Genomic DNA, 17,955 nt, shown 5'->3' with positions numbered 1-17,955 from the left:
TGCGGCCCCCACCTGGAGGGGCTTGATGAGGGAGGGGTAGGCTGGGTCTGGGTCTCACCCAATGAGGGTGGAACGAGCTAGGTCTGGGTCTACCGAGTTTTCAAAGTGCGTGCAGGTGGTGGGAAGGGACTTGACTCTAGGTCCCATAGCGTGCCTCAGACTCTGACAGGAGAGAGATTTTCATATACATTCTACTAATTTTCTTTCATCTCTGACACTTCCATTATAGAGAAAGGACAAATAGCAATATTAAAATATTTTCTTTAATTAATTCCCTTTTAATGTGGAGGGATTTCATGCACTGGGCCACTAGCCTATATTATAAAAGGCCTGTGGCCATAACACCGTAATGTTGTAATGACCAAACCTCTGGTCACCCGGAGGTGCATTGATGGGTCTCGAGGCGCAGCAGATCTGAGGTCTGGGGTCCTGCACTGTGCGCCAGGTCTGGGGTCTGGGACCTCGCTCACCAGAGGGTCTGGGGTCTCATGCAATTTTGGATCACACGGTGCAGCACACAGGCTCCGAACACAGCAAGGCTGGGGCTGGTGGGAGGAGGGCCCAGCGAGGTGCGTGCAGATGGGTGGAGCTGCACATGTGGTGAGGTGGGCAGGGCTGCAAGCATAGCTAGGCACGTGAGGATGGGCAGGGCCACTCGATTTCATGTGCTGGGCTTCTATCAATAGTATATATATTTTTTTATAATCCTCACCTGAGGATATTTTCCCATTGACTTTTATTTATTTAATTATTTTTGCTTTTATTTTATATTTTCTAAAATTTATTGTCTAAAGTTTTACATATATCTCCTTTTTCCCCTCAACTGACACCCCCCCCCCCCCCTCCCAGCCATTCCCAGCCCAGGCAAGCCCACACTGCCCCAGTGTCTGTGTCCATTGGTTATACTAATATGCATGCATATGAGAGAGTAGAAGAGAGTGAGGATGGGAGAGAGGAGAAAAAAACACAACACATCGATTTGAGAGACACAGAGTTTTGAAACCAAAATACTTTTTAATATTAAATATTAAAATAAAAGTAAACTGTATCTAGATTTAGGAAAGGTTAATAGGCCCTGGCCAGTGTGGATCAGTGGACAGAACACTGGGCCTGTGCACTGAAGGGTCATGGGTTTAATTTTCAGTTAAGCACAGGAACCTGGGTTGCAGGTGTCATCCCCAGCCTGGTAGGGGAGAGTGCTGAAGGCTACCAATCAGCATGTCTGGGAGACACACATTGCCATCTGTGTCCCGACTGGGGCTAGGGACACAACCTAAAACTCAGGTACTTATCCTTAACTTGGTATCAACCCTGTGACCATAGGTCAATGCTCTAACCATTTAGCAACTAGGGCAACAGACTCATATTTTCAGAGAATAAACTGATGGTTGCCAGAGGAGGGATGTATAAAAAAGGTACAAACTTCCAGTTATAAAATAAATGTCACAAAGATATAATGTGCAGGACAGGGGATATAGTCAATTTCATTGTAATAACTTTTTATAGTGACAGATGGGTACTAGACATATAGTGATGATCACATTGTAAGGTTTATAAGTGTTAAACCACTATGTTGTACACCTGAAACTAATACTGTATGTTAATAAAAATAATTGTTTTTTAAAGTGATGAGATGCCACTTCTGAGATGAGGTTACAAAGTACTGTGACTCCTGCCTAGCTCCCTCGTACTCTCCCACTTCCTCATTCTAAGAGAAAAGTTACCACACTGTGAGCTGCCTCAGAAAGACGCCCACAGAGCAAGGAACTGATGTGTTCAGTCCTCAATCAGAGAGGGCCAGATGCCTGCCAACAGCTTTCTTACCGATGCTCTTAGACGCTGTGAGAGCTGCAGCCCTGACTGACCCTGCTGCTAGACTTGACGGAGACCATAAGACAATTCCCAGTTAAGCCTCACCCAGATTTCCATCCCACAGAAGCTGTGCCATACTTTTTTATTGTTTCATGCCACTAAGTTTTAGGGCAAGTTATTATGTAGCAATAGATCACTAAGAGAATTACTGATATCAGTATCAGGTATAATACATTAATTCTATAAATGGTTAAGTCCTTATTATTCAGGCATTCAGCATTACTTACTAAGTGCCTACAATGTACAGGCACTATGAGACCCTTAATATTATAGAGCTTATAATTTACTGGGGGATAAAGAAAAATGCATTATTCATTATAGGAAGAATATTCCATAGCATTGAATTCTATGTAGAGACTCACAATATGATAAGTGATATAAGTAATATGACAGGTTAGTGATATGACAGAAGACTATGGGAATAAAACACAGTCTTTAAATAACAGAACAAAGGTAGAAAGAACCGAGAAAGGATATACACAGCTAAAATCCCTTGTGGTGCTTTAATAATGAGTTATGGATCATGTCTGCAGTTCTTAGAATAACATAATTTAATCAAAGAATTCTTAAAAGAGGGAGCTGATAAGCTTTGAAAGTAGTATTGGATTTTGACTACAGGCAGAAAGAACTGGAGGGGACTTTTATAAGCTAATATTTATTGCATGCTAGCACCATCTCCTATGGTCCTGACAATAATCCTCAGAAGCAGGTGGTATTATAACTTCCATCTCACAGAGGAGAAAAATGAACAAAAAGAAAATAGTCTGCCCCCATTCACAGGGCAGGCCAATGGCAAGTCCAGGATGTGAATCCGGCAACTTGGCTCTGAAGCCGGTTTGCCAGCATCAACACTGCCTTCAACATATCTTACACTTTTATATCACTCCACCTGTACCACACCATTTGATATTAAACATAAGTGATAACAAGTATTATTTGCTACAAATCTACTCAAAATGAGAACTAAAAGTATAATGATGGGTAAACTAAGGGTTAGAATAGGTTTGTTTAACTAAACTTGAAGTTTTTTAAAAAAAATATATGGGAAACTTGAACCCAGGCCTAATCCTAAAAGTAACATATTTTTGCTATCCCATGCTTTTCATGAAAGATATCACAGAAGCAGAACAGGATATGAGTAGGTTGTTCATTCACTGTTTCAAATTTCCATTAATTAATTATTCAGCAGGCAACCATCAAATAGTTGTTTGGAAATCTTTTTTTTAGATGCTAGGGATACAAAGTTTATAAAACAACTAGAGGCCTGGTGCACAAAATTTTTGCACTTGGTGTGGGAGGGAGGGCTGGCCCTCAGCCTGGATTGTGAGAGGGTGCAGGCCAGGCCTAGGGACCTCACTGGTGCATGATGGGGGCCTAGGAGGGATGCAGGATATTGGCCAGGCAGGAAGAAATCACAGGAGGGCTCCGGCTCCAGGGTGTTTCCAGCCCCACTTACTCAATCCCGATCAGCTGGACTTCAGCAGCAAGCTAACCAACCAATTGGAGCATCTGCTAACCTACCAATGGGATCGGGCCTAAAAGGGCAGTCGGACATCCCTCTCACAATCCAGGACTGCTGGTTCCCAACTGCTAGCCTGCCTGCCTTCCTGATTACCCTTAACCGCTTCTGCCTGCCAGCCTTATCACCCCCTAATCACTCCCATGCCAGCCTGATTGATGTCTAACTGCTCCCCTGTCAGCCTGTTTGTCCCCAACTTTCCTCCTCTGCCGGCCTGGTCACCCCTAACTTCCCTCCCCTACAGTGTTGATCACCCACAACTGCCCTCCCTTGCAGGCCTGGTGCCTCTCATTCTGCTAAAAGTAGCCTGATTTTCTAAAAGTAGCCCAATCTTCTACTGGGTTACCATCCTTCCCTTTCTTTTCTTTTTTTCCCCAATATATTTTATTGATTTTACACAGAGAGGAATTGAGAGGGATAGAGAGTTAGAAATGTAGATGAGAGAGAAACATCGACCAGCTGCCTCTTGCACACCCCCCACTGGGGATGTGCCTGCAACCAAGGTACGTGCCCTTGACTGGAATCAAAACCGGGACCTTTCAGTCTGCAGGCCAACCCTCTACCACTGAGCCAAACCAGTTTCGGCACCATCCTTCCCTTTCTTGCAATATATGTGCTACAGATGAAACTGAATCCGTCCTCAGTCCTGGGAGAGGGATTTGGCTAAGTCCTAAGCAATGATACCTGTGCACACTCTGCTATCAGAATCAGTACAGGACTAGACATAAAACATAAGGCACATAATTTGGATCAAAACTAATACCAAGATTTTTGCTTGAGTTATAAGGAAATAGATGTTCTTTTTGTTCATATGAAGCTCAGAAGATATAAGACTCAGGCTGCTAGAATTGATCATGTATAGAGGACCTTCCCCAAAGTAAAATCAACATGGAAGAAATAGACACACACACACACACACACACACACACACACACACACACTATGACTAGATAAGTAGATATATACTAGAGGCCCAATGCACAAAATCTGTGCACGGGGGAGGGTATGTCCCTCAGCCCAACCTGCACCCTCTCCAATCTGGGACCCATCAAAGGGTGTCCAAATGCCCGTTTAGGCTCAATCCCAGGAGGATTGGGCCTAACCAGGCATTCGGACATCTCTCTCACAATCCAGAACTGCTGGCTCCCAAATACTCACCTGCCTGCCAGCCTATCAGCCCCTAACCACTCCCATGCCAGCCTGACTGATGTCTAACTGCTCCTGCCAGCCTGAGTGCCTCTAATTGCCCTCCCCTGCAACTTGATCACCCCCAACTGCCCTCCCTTGCAGGCCTAGTCCCTCCCAACTACCCTCCCCTGCTGGTCATCTTGTGGTGGCCATCTTGTGTCCACATGGGGGCAGCCATCTTTGACCACATGGGGCACCCATTTTGTGGGTTTTGGGGTGATGGTCAATTTGCATGTTACTCTTTTATTAGATAGGATAGAGGCCTGTTGCACGGGTAGGGGCCAGCTGGTTTGCCCTGAAGGGTGTCCCGAATTGGGTGGGGGGGGAACCCTTGGGGCATGGGGTGGCCTGGGCGAGGGGCCTGTGGTGATTTGCAGGCTGGCCACATCCCCTAGTGACCCAAGTGGAGGAGGCCCTGGTATCTTGGATTTATTTATCTTCTATAATTGAAACTTTGTAGCCTTCAGCAGAGGCCAGGGCAGGCCAGAAACTTGGCTTCCTCCACCACTGGGGACACCCAAGCCTCCTGCTCACTCTGTGGCTGCAGCCATTTTTGTTGGGATTTATTTATCATCTATCAATATAATTGAAACTTTGTAGCCTTGAGTGGAGTCCAGGGCCCACCAGAGTGTGCTCCATGGCCACAGACATCTTGGTTGGGTTAACATACTCACTCCTGATTGGCTGGTAGTGGAAGTATTGTCGATTTGCATATTGCTCTTTTATTATATAGGACAAGTTGAGATTCTAAAGACAATTTTAATTTCCTTCATTAAGGTGACTTAATGACAGTTTCCTTGGATTCTTCAGTTACATGAGCCAAATAATTCTAACATAGCTTCAGCTAGTTTAACTTGGTATGCTGTTACTATTAACTATGAGACATTTGACAAATATGCACATGATGAAAGAATGATTTATAAAATAGTGAAGTAAAAACATATACTTAGGATTGGCTTACCTTTTGGTTTAATAAAGCGCTTGCCAATTTCTGTACTTCTGAACTCAGTAAGGTAGTTCCTCTGATGACTTTGCTGAGAGCGGCAAGAGACTGGTGAACACTTTGTACTAAGCGAATGGCATTAAATTGTTCAAGAACGATGAATGATAATATTGGAGATCCTTGTCGATCATTAGGAGGAGACACTTTCTGATGAATCAGGTTTGAATTCTAAAAGAATAATATATTTATTGAAAAGTAACATACTATAGTAAATCAATGATATATTAGAATATGTAAAACATCATTAAAACCTTTTGTTCTGGAGAATCCAAGATGACTGCACAGGTAAACACCTAGCTGCAGCCGCACACAACAATTTCAATAAAATACAACTAAAATATAAAATGGACATTACCCAGAACTACAGGAAAGTCAAATGACTGGAAATTCTACAACGAGAAGCAAGGAGAAAACCAGAAGGAAGAGCGGAGGAGCTGTAAAAGCCTAAGGTACTGAGACACACTGTGAGCTCGGAGAGGACGGAGCCAGAGAGGAGGGGGTGGCTCAGTGCCTGGCTGCGTTCCCTAGAGGGAAGGAGATAAAAGCTCTGATTGTGCTGAACCCCAGACCTGACAGCGCTGAACCCCAGTTCTAGGCCAGACCCCGGGGACCCAGGCTCAAACAGAGGGAGACGGGGCTGTGAGGCGGAATCCCAGGGGAGCCGCGAAAGGCAGAGCCCCGGAGGTGCGCACACTGCGCGCAGAGAAGGGACGGTTGGCTGTGTCACGGGATTGCCCTGGCAGGAAGGAGACAAAAGCTCGGAACGCCACCTCCAACTCCACTTCCAACAGAACTGAACCCCAGTTCCAGGCTCATTGGGGGAGAGCCTAGACTGTTTGGTAGCAGGCGAAAATCGAGGGCACCTTTCTCTCAGAGGTGCATACAACGAGTACTGAAGGTCCCTGGGAATTACTGAAACTCAGCAGCCACATAGGGCGGGGCTGAGGGAAGCCAAGGCTGTAGGCTCCACCCTGAAACTCCGTCCCATCAGGGAAGCTGCGAAAATGCCTAGACAAGGAAATAGATCACAAAAGAAAGAAATGGAGGACAAAAAGCGACTGGATATAGAGTTCAAATCTACGCTTATAAGGTTTTTCAAGAATTTCCTAGAAAAGGTTGATAAGGCCTATGAGGATATGAAAAGGGATCAACTAGAATTAATAAAGAATCAACAAGAAATGATAAGGGATCAAAAAGAAATAAAGAATACATTGACTGAAATAAAAAATATTATACAGAGTCCTAAAAACAGAATGGAAGATCACAAGAATGAAGTCAAAGATTTGGAACATAAAGAGCCAGAAGACACTCCTCCACAGAAGCTAGAAGGCAAGAGAATCCAGAAAATTGAAGATAACGTAAGAAAGCTCTGGGACAACTTCAAGTGAACCAACATCAGAATTATGGGGGTCCCAGAAGATGAGAGAGAGCAAGATATCGAAAACCTACTGAAAGAAATAGTGACAGAAAACTTTCCCCACCTGGTGAAAGAATTAGACTTACAAGTCCAGGAAGCACAAAGAACTCCAAACAAAAGGAATCCAAAGAGGACCACACCAAGACAAATCATAATTAAAATTCCAAGAGCAAAAGACAAAGAGAGAATATTAAAAGCAGCAAGAGAAAAGCAGGTAGTTACCTATAAAGGAGCACCTATACGATTGTCAGCTGATTTCTCAACAGAAACCATGCAGGCCAGATGGGAATGGCAAGAAATATTTAAGTTGATGAATAGTAAGAATCTACAGCCAAAAATAATCTACCCAGCAAAGCTATCACTCAGAATCGAAGGCCAGATAAAGATCTTCACTAATAAAAAAAAGCTAAAGGAGTTCATCACCACCAAACCAGAATTATATGAATTGCTGAAGGGGGTTCTTTCAGAAGAGAAAGTAAATAAAGATAAAAATTATGAACAACAAATACGTAACTATCAACAAGTGAATCTAAAAACCAAGGAAATTAAAAAAAAAAAATCTGATGAAATTATTAACTGTTGAATTTAATAGAATCAGAGGTATGGAAGGGGAGTGAACTGACGATTCCTGGGGAAAAGGGGAGAAGGGGATGTGGGAAGAGACTGAACATAAACTGTGCACCTATGGATGAGGACAATGGGGGGTGGAGAAAAGGCAGAGTGTGGAGTGGGAACCTGGTGGAGGAGAGCAATGGAGGGGGGGGGGGGGGAGAGGAACATTTGTAATAATATGAACAATAAAAATGTATTTAAAAAAAAACAAAAAACCTTTTGTTCTTCTAACCTGCTTTGAAATACTCTTATTTTATGAATGGACACATTTGTGAAATCTGTAAATACATAGAAAGGGAATTCTGAAGTTCACCAATGTTTAAGTGGTAAGAGAGTGGAAACTGAGAATAGGAGGTGGGAATTTAGAAAGAAGTATATTGAGAAGCAGGAGTCAATACAGTAGTAAAGGTGATAAGAATGGCACCCTAAAGCCAAAGAGAAGAGTGCAAAATAGCTACACTCCCACTCTACTACTAGAAAGAAAGCAGAATAATGGCTTTGAAATAAAATGTAAATGTGAAGCCTCCATCTTATATAAAAACTGCTGTTTGAAATTCTAACCCTGCTATTTGGCTTAGGTTAATGCTTGCTCGCTTAAATATTAAGGAAAATAAGACTACTCCCACTTCAGAGAGGCCATTAAACCTTCCCAGGACAAAGTTATCAGTATTGGCCCCAGGCCAAGCCTTTGGTTGGGGTCTCAAGGCCCCAGCACACAGGGGCTCTTTAAGAACTTGCAAAGGAAGCCAGAAACACCCCATATTTGGGAGACAAAAAAGGTAAGAACATATAAATAGGGAAAGTTCCTCCATGTTGGGGCCCAAATTTGAAAGACATTTTCCTCTGGGCCAACGTATAATAATAAATGTCACCTCCAGCTCTCTAAGCATTGCCGGGTTCTTCTCTAGTTTTCTGTAACAAATGGACATTTAATTAGAAAATTATCAGTATTCTAGGTGGGCAAAAGTAGGTTTACAATTGTGAGTATGCAAACAATTGATTCTTATATTATTATGTATTAATTATTATATTATTTATATTACAACTGTAAATCTACTTTTGCCCAACCTATATATATTTGAAAACCACACTAAAGATATTGTACTCAATACCAATACATAGATTTTTATGTACACATTAACAGAAGCTCTGATACATGGGATGTCTAGGACCTCTCAAATAAAAAACAAAACTCAAAGGATCCAATAAGACCTGTGCACATCCTGCCCCAGAATCAGTTATTAATAAACAGTGGTAAGAGAGGAAATATCTTCTTTAATAGTTTTCTAAAACTGTCAAAGGACCAATAAGAGATAAAATTGGGAAGTCCTGTTCTCTTTCCTACTATCTACTACCCTAATTTTCTCTACAGGCTGCTTACAATCCTAGTTAAGAATCCCTTCTCTTTGTTCTAATAGTTGTCACATTCATATATTCTCTGAGAATACTGTATCTTTTTAACATGATAATTTAATATGATGATCTATTATGGCTACTGTCATTAAATAAATCATCATTAAATAAACTTTATTGATATATTATAAGATCAGTTGTAAAGGCAGAGTTTTAGGCTATGAGCTCAAATTTAGGCATTTTTATTTCTATTACTGCTATATTTAAAATATTAATGCTGCTAAAATAATTTTTGAGACACATAAATATACATGAATGTACACATTAAAGTAAATGGCAGTAAACTTAAAACTGAATCTAAAAGAAAATAAAAATATATTATCAAAATTTGCCAATGTTATCACTGATAAGAGTTTAATCTCCAATATTTATAGGGAACTCATACCACTTAACAAAAGGAAGATAAACAACCCAATAAAAAAAATGGGCAATGAACCTAAATAGATACTTTCCGAAAGAAGATATAAGGAAGGCCAAGAGACATAAGAAAACATGCTCAAAGTCACTAATCATCTGAGAGATGCAAATCAAAAGGACAATGAGGTATCATCTCACACCTGTCAGAATGGCTATTATCAACAAATGACATGTGCTGGAGAGGATGCAGAGAAAAAGGAACCCTCGTGCACTGCTGGTGGGAATGCAGACTGGTGCAGTCACTGTGGAGGACAGTATGAAGTTTCCTCAAAAAAGTAAAAGTGGAACTGCCATTTGACCCAGTGATCACATTTCTAGGAATATATCCCAAGAAACTAGAAACAGCAATCAGAAAGAATAGTGAACAAATTTTATGTCAGTTCCTAGTGGCACCATTTACCACAGCTAAGATTTGGAAACAGCCTACCCTTCAGCCCCAAGGTCGAGGCTCTGTCCACTGAACCAAACCATGGAGGGCTGAAGCATATACTTCTGAAGGATGGCTTTAACATTTTAAAGTTCTTCTTGTCATTAAAAAGCTAAGAGTACTCAGAGAAAATCTTGTCTATGAAGTGGCTGGAGGAAAAGGTTATAAGATATTTTAAAACTTAACTTTTATGCAAAGATTATCTTTTAGATAAGAAAAAACAGTCTAATTTGGTGTGATTTAGGTGTGAATCCAGAATTTCTATATTTTTACTGAAATAGTTTTCTAAGTGCGATGTTATTTTAGACAAGTAAAATGGATGACACATGGAAGTAGTTATATTTATATACATAATTAAACCTTTTAGAAAATGGTTCTCAGAAAGAATTTTTGTCATGAAAGGAAATTCAAGCAAGAACGAGATGAGAGGTTAGCAAGTTTTCCGGCAAAGCTGCAGAAGGTAATCGTGTCAGGCTTTGTGCGCCATAAGGTCTCCGGCATAACTACTCAACTCTGCAGCACAGTGCAATCTTTCCTGATAAGTCTCTGGAGTGGAAACAGCCTTTTCTTAATTCTTAGTCCATAAAGTTCAGGTGCAATCGACTCAACTGAACTCCAGAAACTAGTGTGTAACTAACCACAGAGACTGACTCAAGGAAGGGTATGTCATGAGTAAAATAAAGAATGTAGGGGTTGACAAAGAGAAAAAATATAAAAAGAAATTCATCATACAGCACTGGAGATTGCTAGGATGTCAATTCACTACTCTAACAAAATGCAATAGAATTCTGCAGTCATTTTGTGACAATAAAGACAGAATCTCTATGAAAAACAGTGCCAACAGATAGAAGAACATGGCATATGTATACATATATGCATACATGTGTACAAATACATATATACACACATGTAGTATATCAGTTTCAGTAAATCAGCTCTTCCAGAATATTTATAATAATTATATGTATTAAACATTTAATATATAGTATATGTAACTGGGTCCTGATTATATCCGTTTTCAAGTTCCTTGGAACAAGCTGTGACTAAAACCAACGTAACACGTTGTCAGTATGTGAGCCATTAAGTGCCCTTTTTAGGCCTAAGCCAGTCTGAACTAGGCTTCCCATCACTTGGAATCTAAAGAGACCTGATTAATTTAAGTTTAACTGGCTCCTGCCCCAGGTATTTATAATAAGAATGGTCAAAGTTTTGACATATTTGCATCAAATTATGTCTATCCAGAAGTGTATTTCTAATACAACTGTGGGAAAAAGAGGGCAGGGAAGGGAATAAAAAAATTAAAGAAAATACTACGAGTTTGGTGAGTTCAAAGAGTTGAAAGATCTATATAGAATTTCTGGAAGCTCATTCCCCAGGACAGCTGGCTGCTTTATGGTCTTGTTTTATTGTCCAAAAACCAGTTATTAGCAAACAAACAGAACTTATATCTAAACCTGGTAATAACTATTCCTTTTCATACCAAATTATCAGGTGGGTCAAAGGAAACCAAAGCATCATGTTTTAACACTAATTTTATTTAGTTCAGTTCCAATTAAAGGCATTTTATTTAAAGCAGAGGTCAACCAGGACAAATGTCTGCTAATTACCCAATAAACTGTTTAAATCATTAATGTTGAAGACCTGAAATAGAAGGCAAAATTGCTGGTGACCAGCAACCAAAGAAAAGCCAAGGCTGTGAAAGACTGGGAAGGGGAGTATGCTGAGTTGATGTACGGAAAATGATATTGAAGCTATTTTTACATCTGTAATACACTGCAATATTGATTAACACCAAACCCAGTAGTTACCCCTAGAGAGAGAGATATGACTCACAGACATCACTGTCAAGAGGACCTTTAGTTTTGTCTGTATCCCGTTTCTTTGACAGAAAACCGTTAATTATATATAACTCAGATATGTGAAACCAAATAGCAATTTTATGAACACTAGATGATTAATATTAAAATGGCATATTACTAAGACTACATTTATTTCTAGGTAAGTATGTTTAATAGGCTATCTGCTCCATAAGTTGGCCAGAGGAATGACACTGCTGCTCTGTGAGGCTACCATAAAAGAGGTAATTTAGAAAAAGACTAGATTACAACACAGTCTCATATTAAAAGATCTAATGCTGTCCATAATAGTATTTATAGTGCTTAATTTTGTTATGTGAATTTCATCTCATTTAAAATAAAAGTCATGAGTAAAATAAGGAATGTAGGGGTTGACAAAGAGAAAAAAACATAAAAAGAAATTCATTATACAGCACAGGAGATTGCTAGGATGCCAATTCATTACTTGTCTAGAAATTGATTTTTAAAATTATGGATTTATCCTGACTTTCTGCTATGAATTTTACTTTATGGTAAATTCATAGTCCTGGTGAAAGTGGGATAGCTCTTCTAAATAAAACTTGAGCAAAAAATTCTATAAGAAATTGGAGAACTAGAAGTTTTGACACCTTATTTTTAAAATTCAATTAAAACTATCAGGTGGAAGATTGATAGGGAAATTTACACTGAGAAGGTAACTGTCACCATTAGAAATCACTGATCAATTAGCATCATGCAAAGTGAGATGAACAGTCATATGTGCCTCATTTTTAAAATATTTCTTTATTGATTTCAGAGAGAAAGGGAAAGGGAGAGAGAAATAGAAACATCACTGATCTCTGCTCCCTTGATGCTGGGGATCAAACTCACAACCCAAGTATATGACCTTAACCAGAATCGAATCTGGGACCCTTCAGTCCACAGGCTGACACTCTATCCACCAAGCTAGGGCATATGTGCCTCATGATATGATATATTATAGTATAAAGAATTCAGCTTTGCCCATGAAGTACTCATGTAAACAAACAACCTTAACATAGTCAGCCTTCAGAATTAATTTCAAACCTGTAGCAATTTGTGAGGCAGGAGAGCAAGTAACACAAAAGCCAATGAAGCAATTCAGCTAAAATCAGAATATTAGGCAAAACAGCAAAGACATATGACATGATTTCTTCAACTAGCCAGCATGTGATTTAAAATCCATGATATAGGGAAGGGAAGGGAATTCTAGATTTAGAGAGATATAACATTCATACACAGTATGTACCAATTGTTTGGATTTGAGTTCAACTGAACTATTAAAATATAGTGGTAAGCAGGAAATTTGTACATGTATTTGTATTAAATTAAGGAATTATTGCTTCTTTAGTAAAGTGTGTTAATAGCATGGCAGTTATAGAAGATGAAAATTCTTTATTAGAATGCATACTGAAATATCTAGGAGTGAGATGACATAGTCTATACAATTTGCTTTGAAATGCATTGAAAATGAAAGCTGTGCTGAGTATTATCCTTTCCACCTGCAGTTTTCTCTAAGTCTTTTCTATTTAGCTCTGTGATCAGAGGCTGATCTTGTTGTTTTGTAATAAAGGACCCTTCTCCTCTGGAGTCCTTTACTTCAACCAGAGGCAAGGGAGCATTTATTATCCTGAGCCATTTGCTTCTGGGCTCCCTCCCTGCTAGGCTACAGGAAGGCACTGTCCCTCTCCTACTCCACAACCCCAGCTGCAGCAGCTCTTGTCAGGCAGCCCCTCTGACAGCTCTTGTTTGATTAACTACCCTCCCTGCCAGTTCGGGAGCAGAAGTCTTAGACGTTCACTGCTACCGCTAATCCTAAAATGCTTCACTGTCCCTTTGTTAACTTCCTTCACCCTGTCCATTTCTGTATAAACTGTCCCTGCATTAAACTCTCTCCCATGACAAACAACAAAATATTAAAGAAGATAAAGTCACAATGAAATTTTTAGTAACTTGGCAATACTAAAAACATACATATAATATATAAATTTGTGGCATACAGTTATAAATGATAATATGGCTTTCAGTGCTTAAAGAAAAAAAAAAGGGGTGGGAGTTTACTGAATCAAACAAATAAAGAGACTGAACATTACAAAAAGGAAAAGAAAAATCAGAGGAAGTTCATATGAAAAGGCACACCCTATTCTTAGAGAGGAGATAGTATGCCTCAGCTCCAATCAACCCAGCTTTCTATCCTTTTTGTGTGTTTAGTTCTCCTTTTCCAGCTGATGTCCTGTAGGTTCTGCCAAATAGGATTTCTAGAGAACAGAAAGCAGGAGCAAAGGAACTATGTCCTTCTGTGGGAACCCTGTTCAGAGTACGCCGGATGTTCAAGGCCAAGTTACCAAGGCCAACTTACCATAAGCAGGTCCAAAAGCCAGGTCACAGCGATTGTACTGTATGTGCTGTGCAGGGGTGCCAGTCTGTAGCCCGAGCACTGATGTCACTATTTTGGCAAGAAGCCTTTTTTGTCTAAGTTGGTATAAAGTGTGTTATTGGCCAGCCAGTGCACGGCTGCTTGGTTGAGCTACTTTATGTAGCCCTATGTTGGAAACTGCTGCTTTTACGTAGGCCTGTTGTGTGTGTGTAACGGCTCCTATGTTTGCTGTAACTATTCTGTGTGGCTGCCTGCTTTACGGACTGTTCTGTCTGATGGCTCCTTGTTAGGATGGCCACGTGGGCTACAATAAAGGCTCTTATACACCCATGACTCCTCTACCTTCTCTGTCCAATACCCAGCGTCCAAGGAGGTCCAGTCCCTGGCAGAGAAGGGCCAGTTGGCATAGTCCAGCAGGATCAAGGAGTAAGTACTCCCACAATTTGCGCAGTGAGCAGGGTCAAGGAAGAACTTGCTCCAACACCTTTCTATTAGCTTGGATTCTTATCAGTATCTTCCCAGCTTCAGCTCTCAACCCATGGCAGCAGCTGATTCCATCTCTTAATAAATCTAGCACCTCTATCATAGTGTCGAGCATATAGCAGGCACATTATATTAGATATTTGATGAATGAATGAGTAAATGAACAAATAAAAGAATGCCGACTCCTTTTTTTACCCAAGGGAAAGCCAAGAAAAAGTAAGTAATTCAGCTAAGGTCCTTTATTTACTTAATGGAAGTGCTTAGAACCTAGATGACCATTATATTTATTTTTCATAACATTTTTTATTTCTCTTTATTGCTTAAATCTAATTATTCTTTAAGTTTACCTAATAATCATAACCTGATCACAATGATTAAAAAATGGAAATTTGACATTAAGTTGTTTCACTAGAAACATTTACATGCATAAATTTCAAAACTCTCCCAAGTAAGAGAATTACTATATCTAATTACCACATATTAACTTGCCTAGCTTAAAATATATAACTCTTATGGAAATTATTATGTAAGTTATAAATTAGTACTATAGTAACATGGAGAGAAAAGTGAGTAACAGCTGAAAAGGCTTCTATAAGATGCTGGCACTTTATTTGACCAATATTAGTTTAGCAGATCTAGGAAATGTCAGAAGGAAATAGCATCTGGAAGTCCTCACAGACAGAAACTACAGTGGTCTGTTTACATAACACTGAGATCTGCCTCGCTAGGGAAAAGGCTTAGAAATAAGATTCTATATGGATCCATGCTGTCAGAAAAATACTTAATGTGATAATGATACGAAATATGATTTGGAGGAAGTTTACGGGGAGTCCCCAAATATACAGGGTGTCCGCAAATATGTATACACTTTGAACGATTATAAAGTCAGTGTTTATGAACATACAGTTCATTTTCAAAATTTAAAAGAATCTACAGAAATGAATAATTGTTCTTGTCAATGCCTGTTTTCAAACAGATGACCAGGCACTGCTGATAACTTGAAGCAATGGAATCACAAATATCAAGAATCATTTTGTTCAGTATTTGTGTGTCCTCAATTCATTGACTGTTGCCAGTTTTAAACTGTAAACTTTATCTTTTATATATCCCCATAAAAAAAGGCTAGAAGCACTTTAGGATAAATTTTCTTTGTTCAAAGCTTAATCTGGCTTTGTCTATTATTTCAAATCAGTTTAACCTGAAAAGGAGTGAAAATTAAGTGAATTATCAGCTGTTAAAGGGTGTGTACATGTTTTGGGGACATCCTATATGTTAGAAGGAAAGTCAAATTCAGAATTTTCTGCAATAATCCACATGAGAAAGAATTAAAACCTAAATTATGACAATAGCTTCAGGAAAGAGGAGATAGGTGATAGACAAAATATTATAATGGTGAAATGTAACACACTTGATAGACTAATTTGGCTATTATAAATTTAATATAACTTTGAAAAAGAATATATACTTAGCATACAAATGAGTCTCTCACTTCTGAATTCTGTCTGACAATAAGACATTGAACCCAGAAAAAGGTACAAGGAGAGTGGGAAATGCCTGGGAGACACAGGTGTTGGGGACTTATTAAGTGGGAGCATACAATAGCCTACCGCTGTGGAGTGCCATGGCTGCAAAGCGTTTTTTGGTGAAAAACTATTTTTTTCACATTATCTTGATTGGATCACTGTCCACCATGTTACCACTTCAGAACTATAAAAAGCAATATCAAGCACCAGCCATAAACAGTGGCATCCTTGATGTTACACAGCATGCACCCAGTGCCTGTGGGGCCCAGATTGAAACAGGTGGGAAGTGGATAGGGTTAGCTTTTGAGACTGTAATTTTTCAGAGAATCAAAACTGAATACATGCCAAAAAACAAAATCCACATATATATTATGGTGAAAATTAAGGAAATCGGAGATAGAATAACCTAGAACAAAAATCAGTTATTACAGGAGTCAGATCAACAGAAATTTCTTTAATAAAAAGACAAATGAGTAATGTTTTCTACGAGTTCAAAGAAAATAATTAAGAAGCTAAAAATGGGTCTGTAACTATACTCCCACTATATCAGTTAAATGTGGATATGAAATAAAGATATCCTCAGATGTAAAAACCCTTAGAAATGATACTACAGGAAGAATAACATTTTAATAATTTTGGAAATTAGAGGTTACTCGCTCTCAGCCAGATACCATTGAATCTCTTCATTTCAATGAGAAGTAAATTTTGGAACACTGAGAAAACTGTTAATAGGTTCGCATGCTATTTATTTCCTCATTAAAAGCAATGCTTATATTATATTCAGTCCTCTGCTTAAAAGTAAAACTCTGAAGTATGAAAGCAGTCAAAGCCACCCAGGCCTGCAGGGGTGGGTAGTTGGGGGGGGGGGGAGGAGCAGGCCTGTAGGGGAGGGCAGTTAGGGGCAACCAGGCTGGCAAGAGAGGGCCTGTAGGGGTGACCAAGCCCGCAGGGAAGTGCAGTTAGGGGTGACAGGGACAGCGGGGGTGGGGAAGATCTGCTCCTGTGCCCACCACAGCCTCAGTTAATTTCAAGATGCACAGATTCGTGCTTGGGGCCCCTGGTATTAAATAAATTTGTATGATTTTCCCTTGTTAATCTGTCTTTTGAAACAAAGACTCAGCTGAGATTCTAAAAATGTAGAAGAAAAGACATTTTTTCTCTCTCAATTTCCTGTGAAATATACAGACAGAGGTTGCATCTTAAAGACAGATCTAATATGACCAATGAAAATTCAGACATAGAGACAGAAAAAATTGTAAGAAATTAAGGTGACAAAATCGTAGAGTAGACTTCACTTTTTCTCAAACTTAGAAACTGGGTCAAACAAGTTTACTTATAATTCAGAGTAAAGGCAAGGCTCTAGAGAACTGCTAGCAGGGTCGCCGAAGACCATCGGAACACAAATTGGTATGAAGAATGGAAATCAGGACCATGACTTCATAGTCATGATAGGCATTTTTATAATATTACTAAACATTCAATTTACAATATTATGTTGTTTAATCCCAGAGAATAAATCCTTATTCAATAGCATTATCAATTATAATACCCTAAGGCTTTGCCTAGTGAGCAAGCAAATATTCTATAATTTTTTATATAACTTACTCTACAATATAAAAACAAATGGAATCCAGTTGATATATTGTTTTTCCTTAGCACTTTGACTCCACTGAAACACTTCACCTTTAATAATAGTGACTTTAGAAAGAGAAGACAAGGTGCGACCAAAAATATAGTAGGTATAGAAGATGACATAGCACATGACCAGAAAAAGACAAATGACACTGGTGACACTGCTTCCTTGGCTGGTCGACTTCTATTACTATTCTCTCCCCCATCTAGTTCCAGGAT

The 17,955-nt window shown here is 39.4% G+C and overlaps 1 protein-coding gene across 1 annotated transcript in view; it reads right to left on the bottom strand.

Moving 5' to 3' along the window:
* Nucleotides 1–17,955, bottom strand: part of DYNC2H1 (dynein cytoplasmic 2 heavy chain 1) — a 246,906-nt gene that overhangs the window by 29,088 nt on the left and 199,863 nt on the right. The window contains 1 exon segment of the mRNA XM_036426957.2: nt 5,541–5,750. Coding sequence (XP_036282850.2) covers nt 5,541–5,750 — 210 coding nt within the window.

Source organism: Pipistrellus kuhlii, unplaced genomic scaffold, assembly GCF_014108245.1.
Source record: "Pipistrellus kuhlii isolate mPipKuh1 unplaced genomic scaffold, mPipKuh1.p scaffold_m20_p_9, whole genome shotgun sequence".
Taxonomy (NCBI): domain Eukaryota; kingdom Metazoa; phylum Chordata; class Mammalia; order Chiroptera; family Vespertilionidae; genus Pipistrellus; species Pipistrellus kuhlii.
The sequence above is the reverse complement of the archived record's forward strand: the minus strand, read 5'-3'. Positions and strand labels throughout refer to the sequence as shown.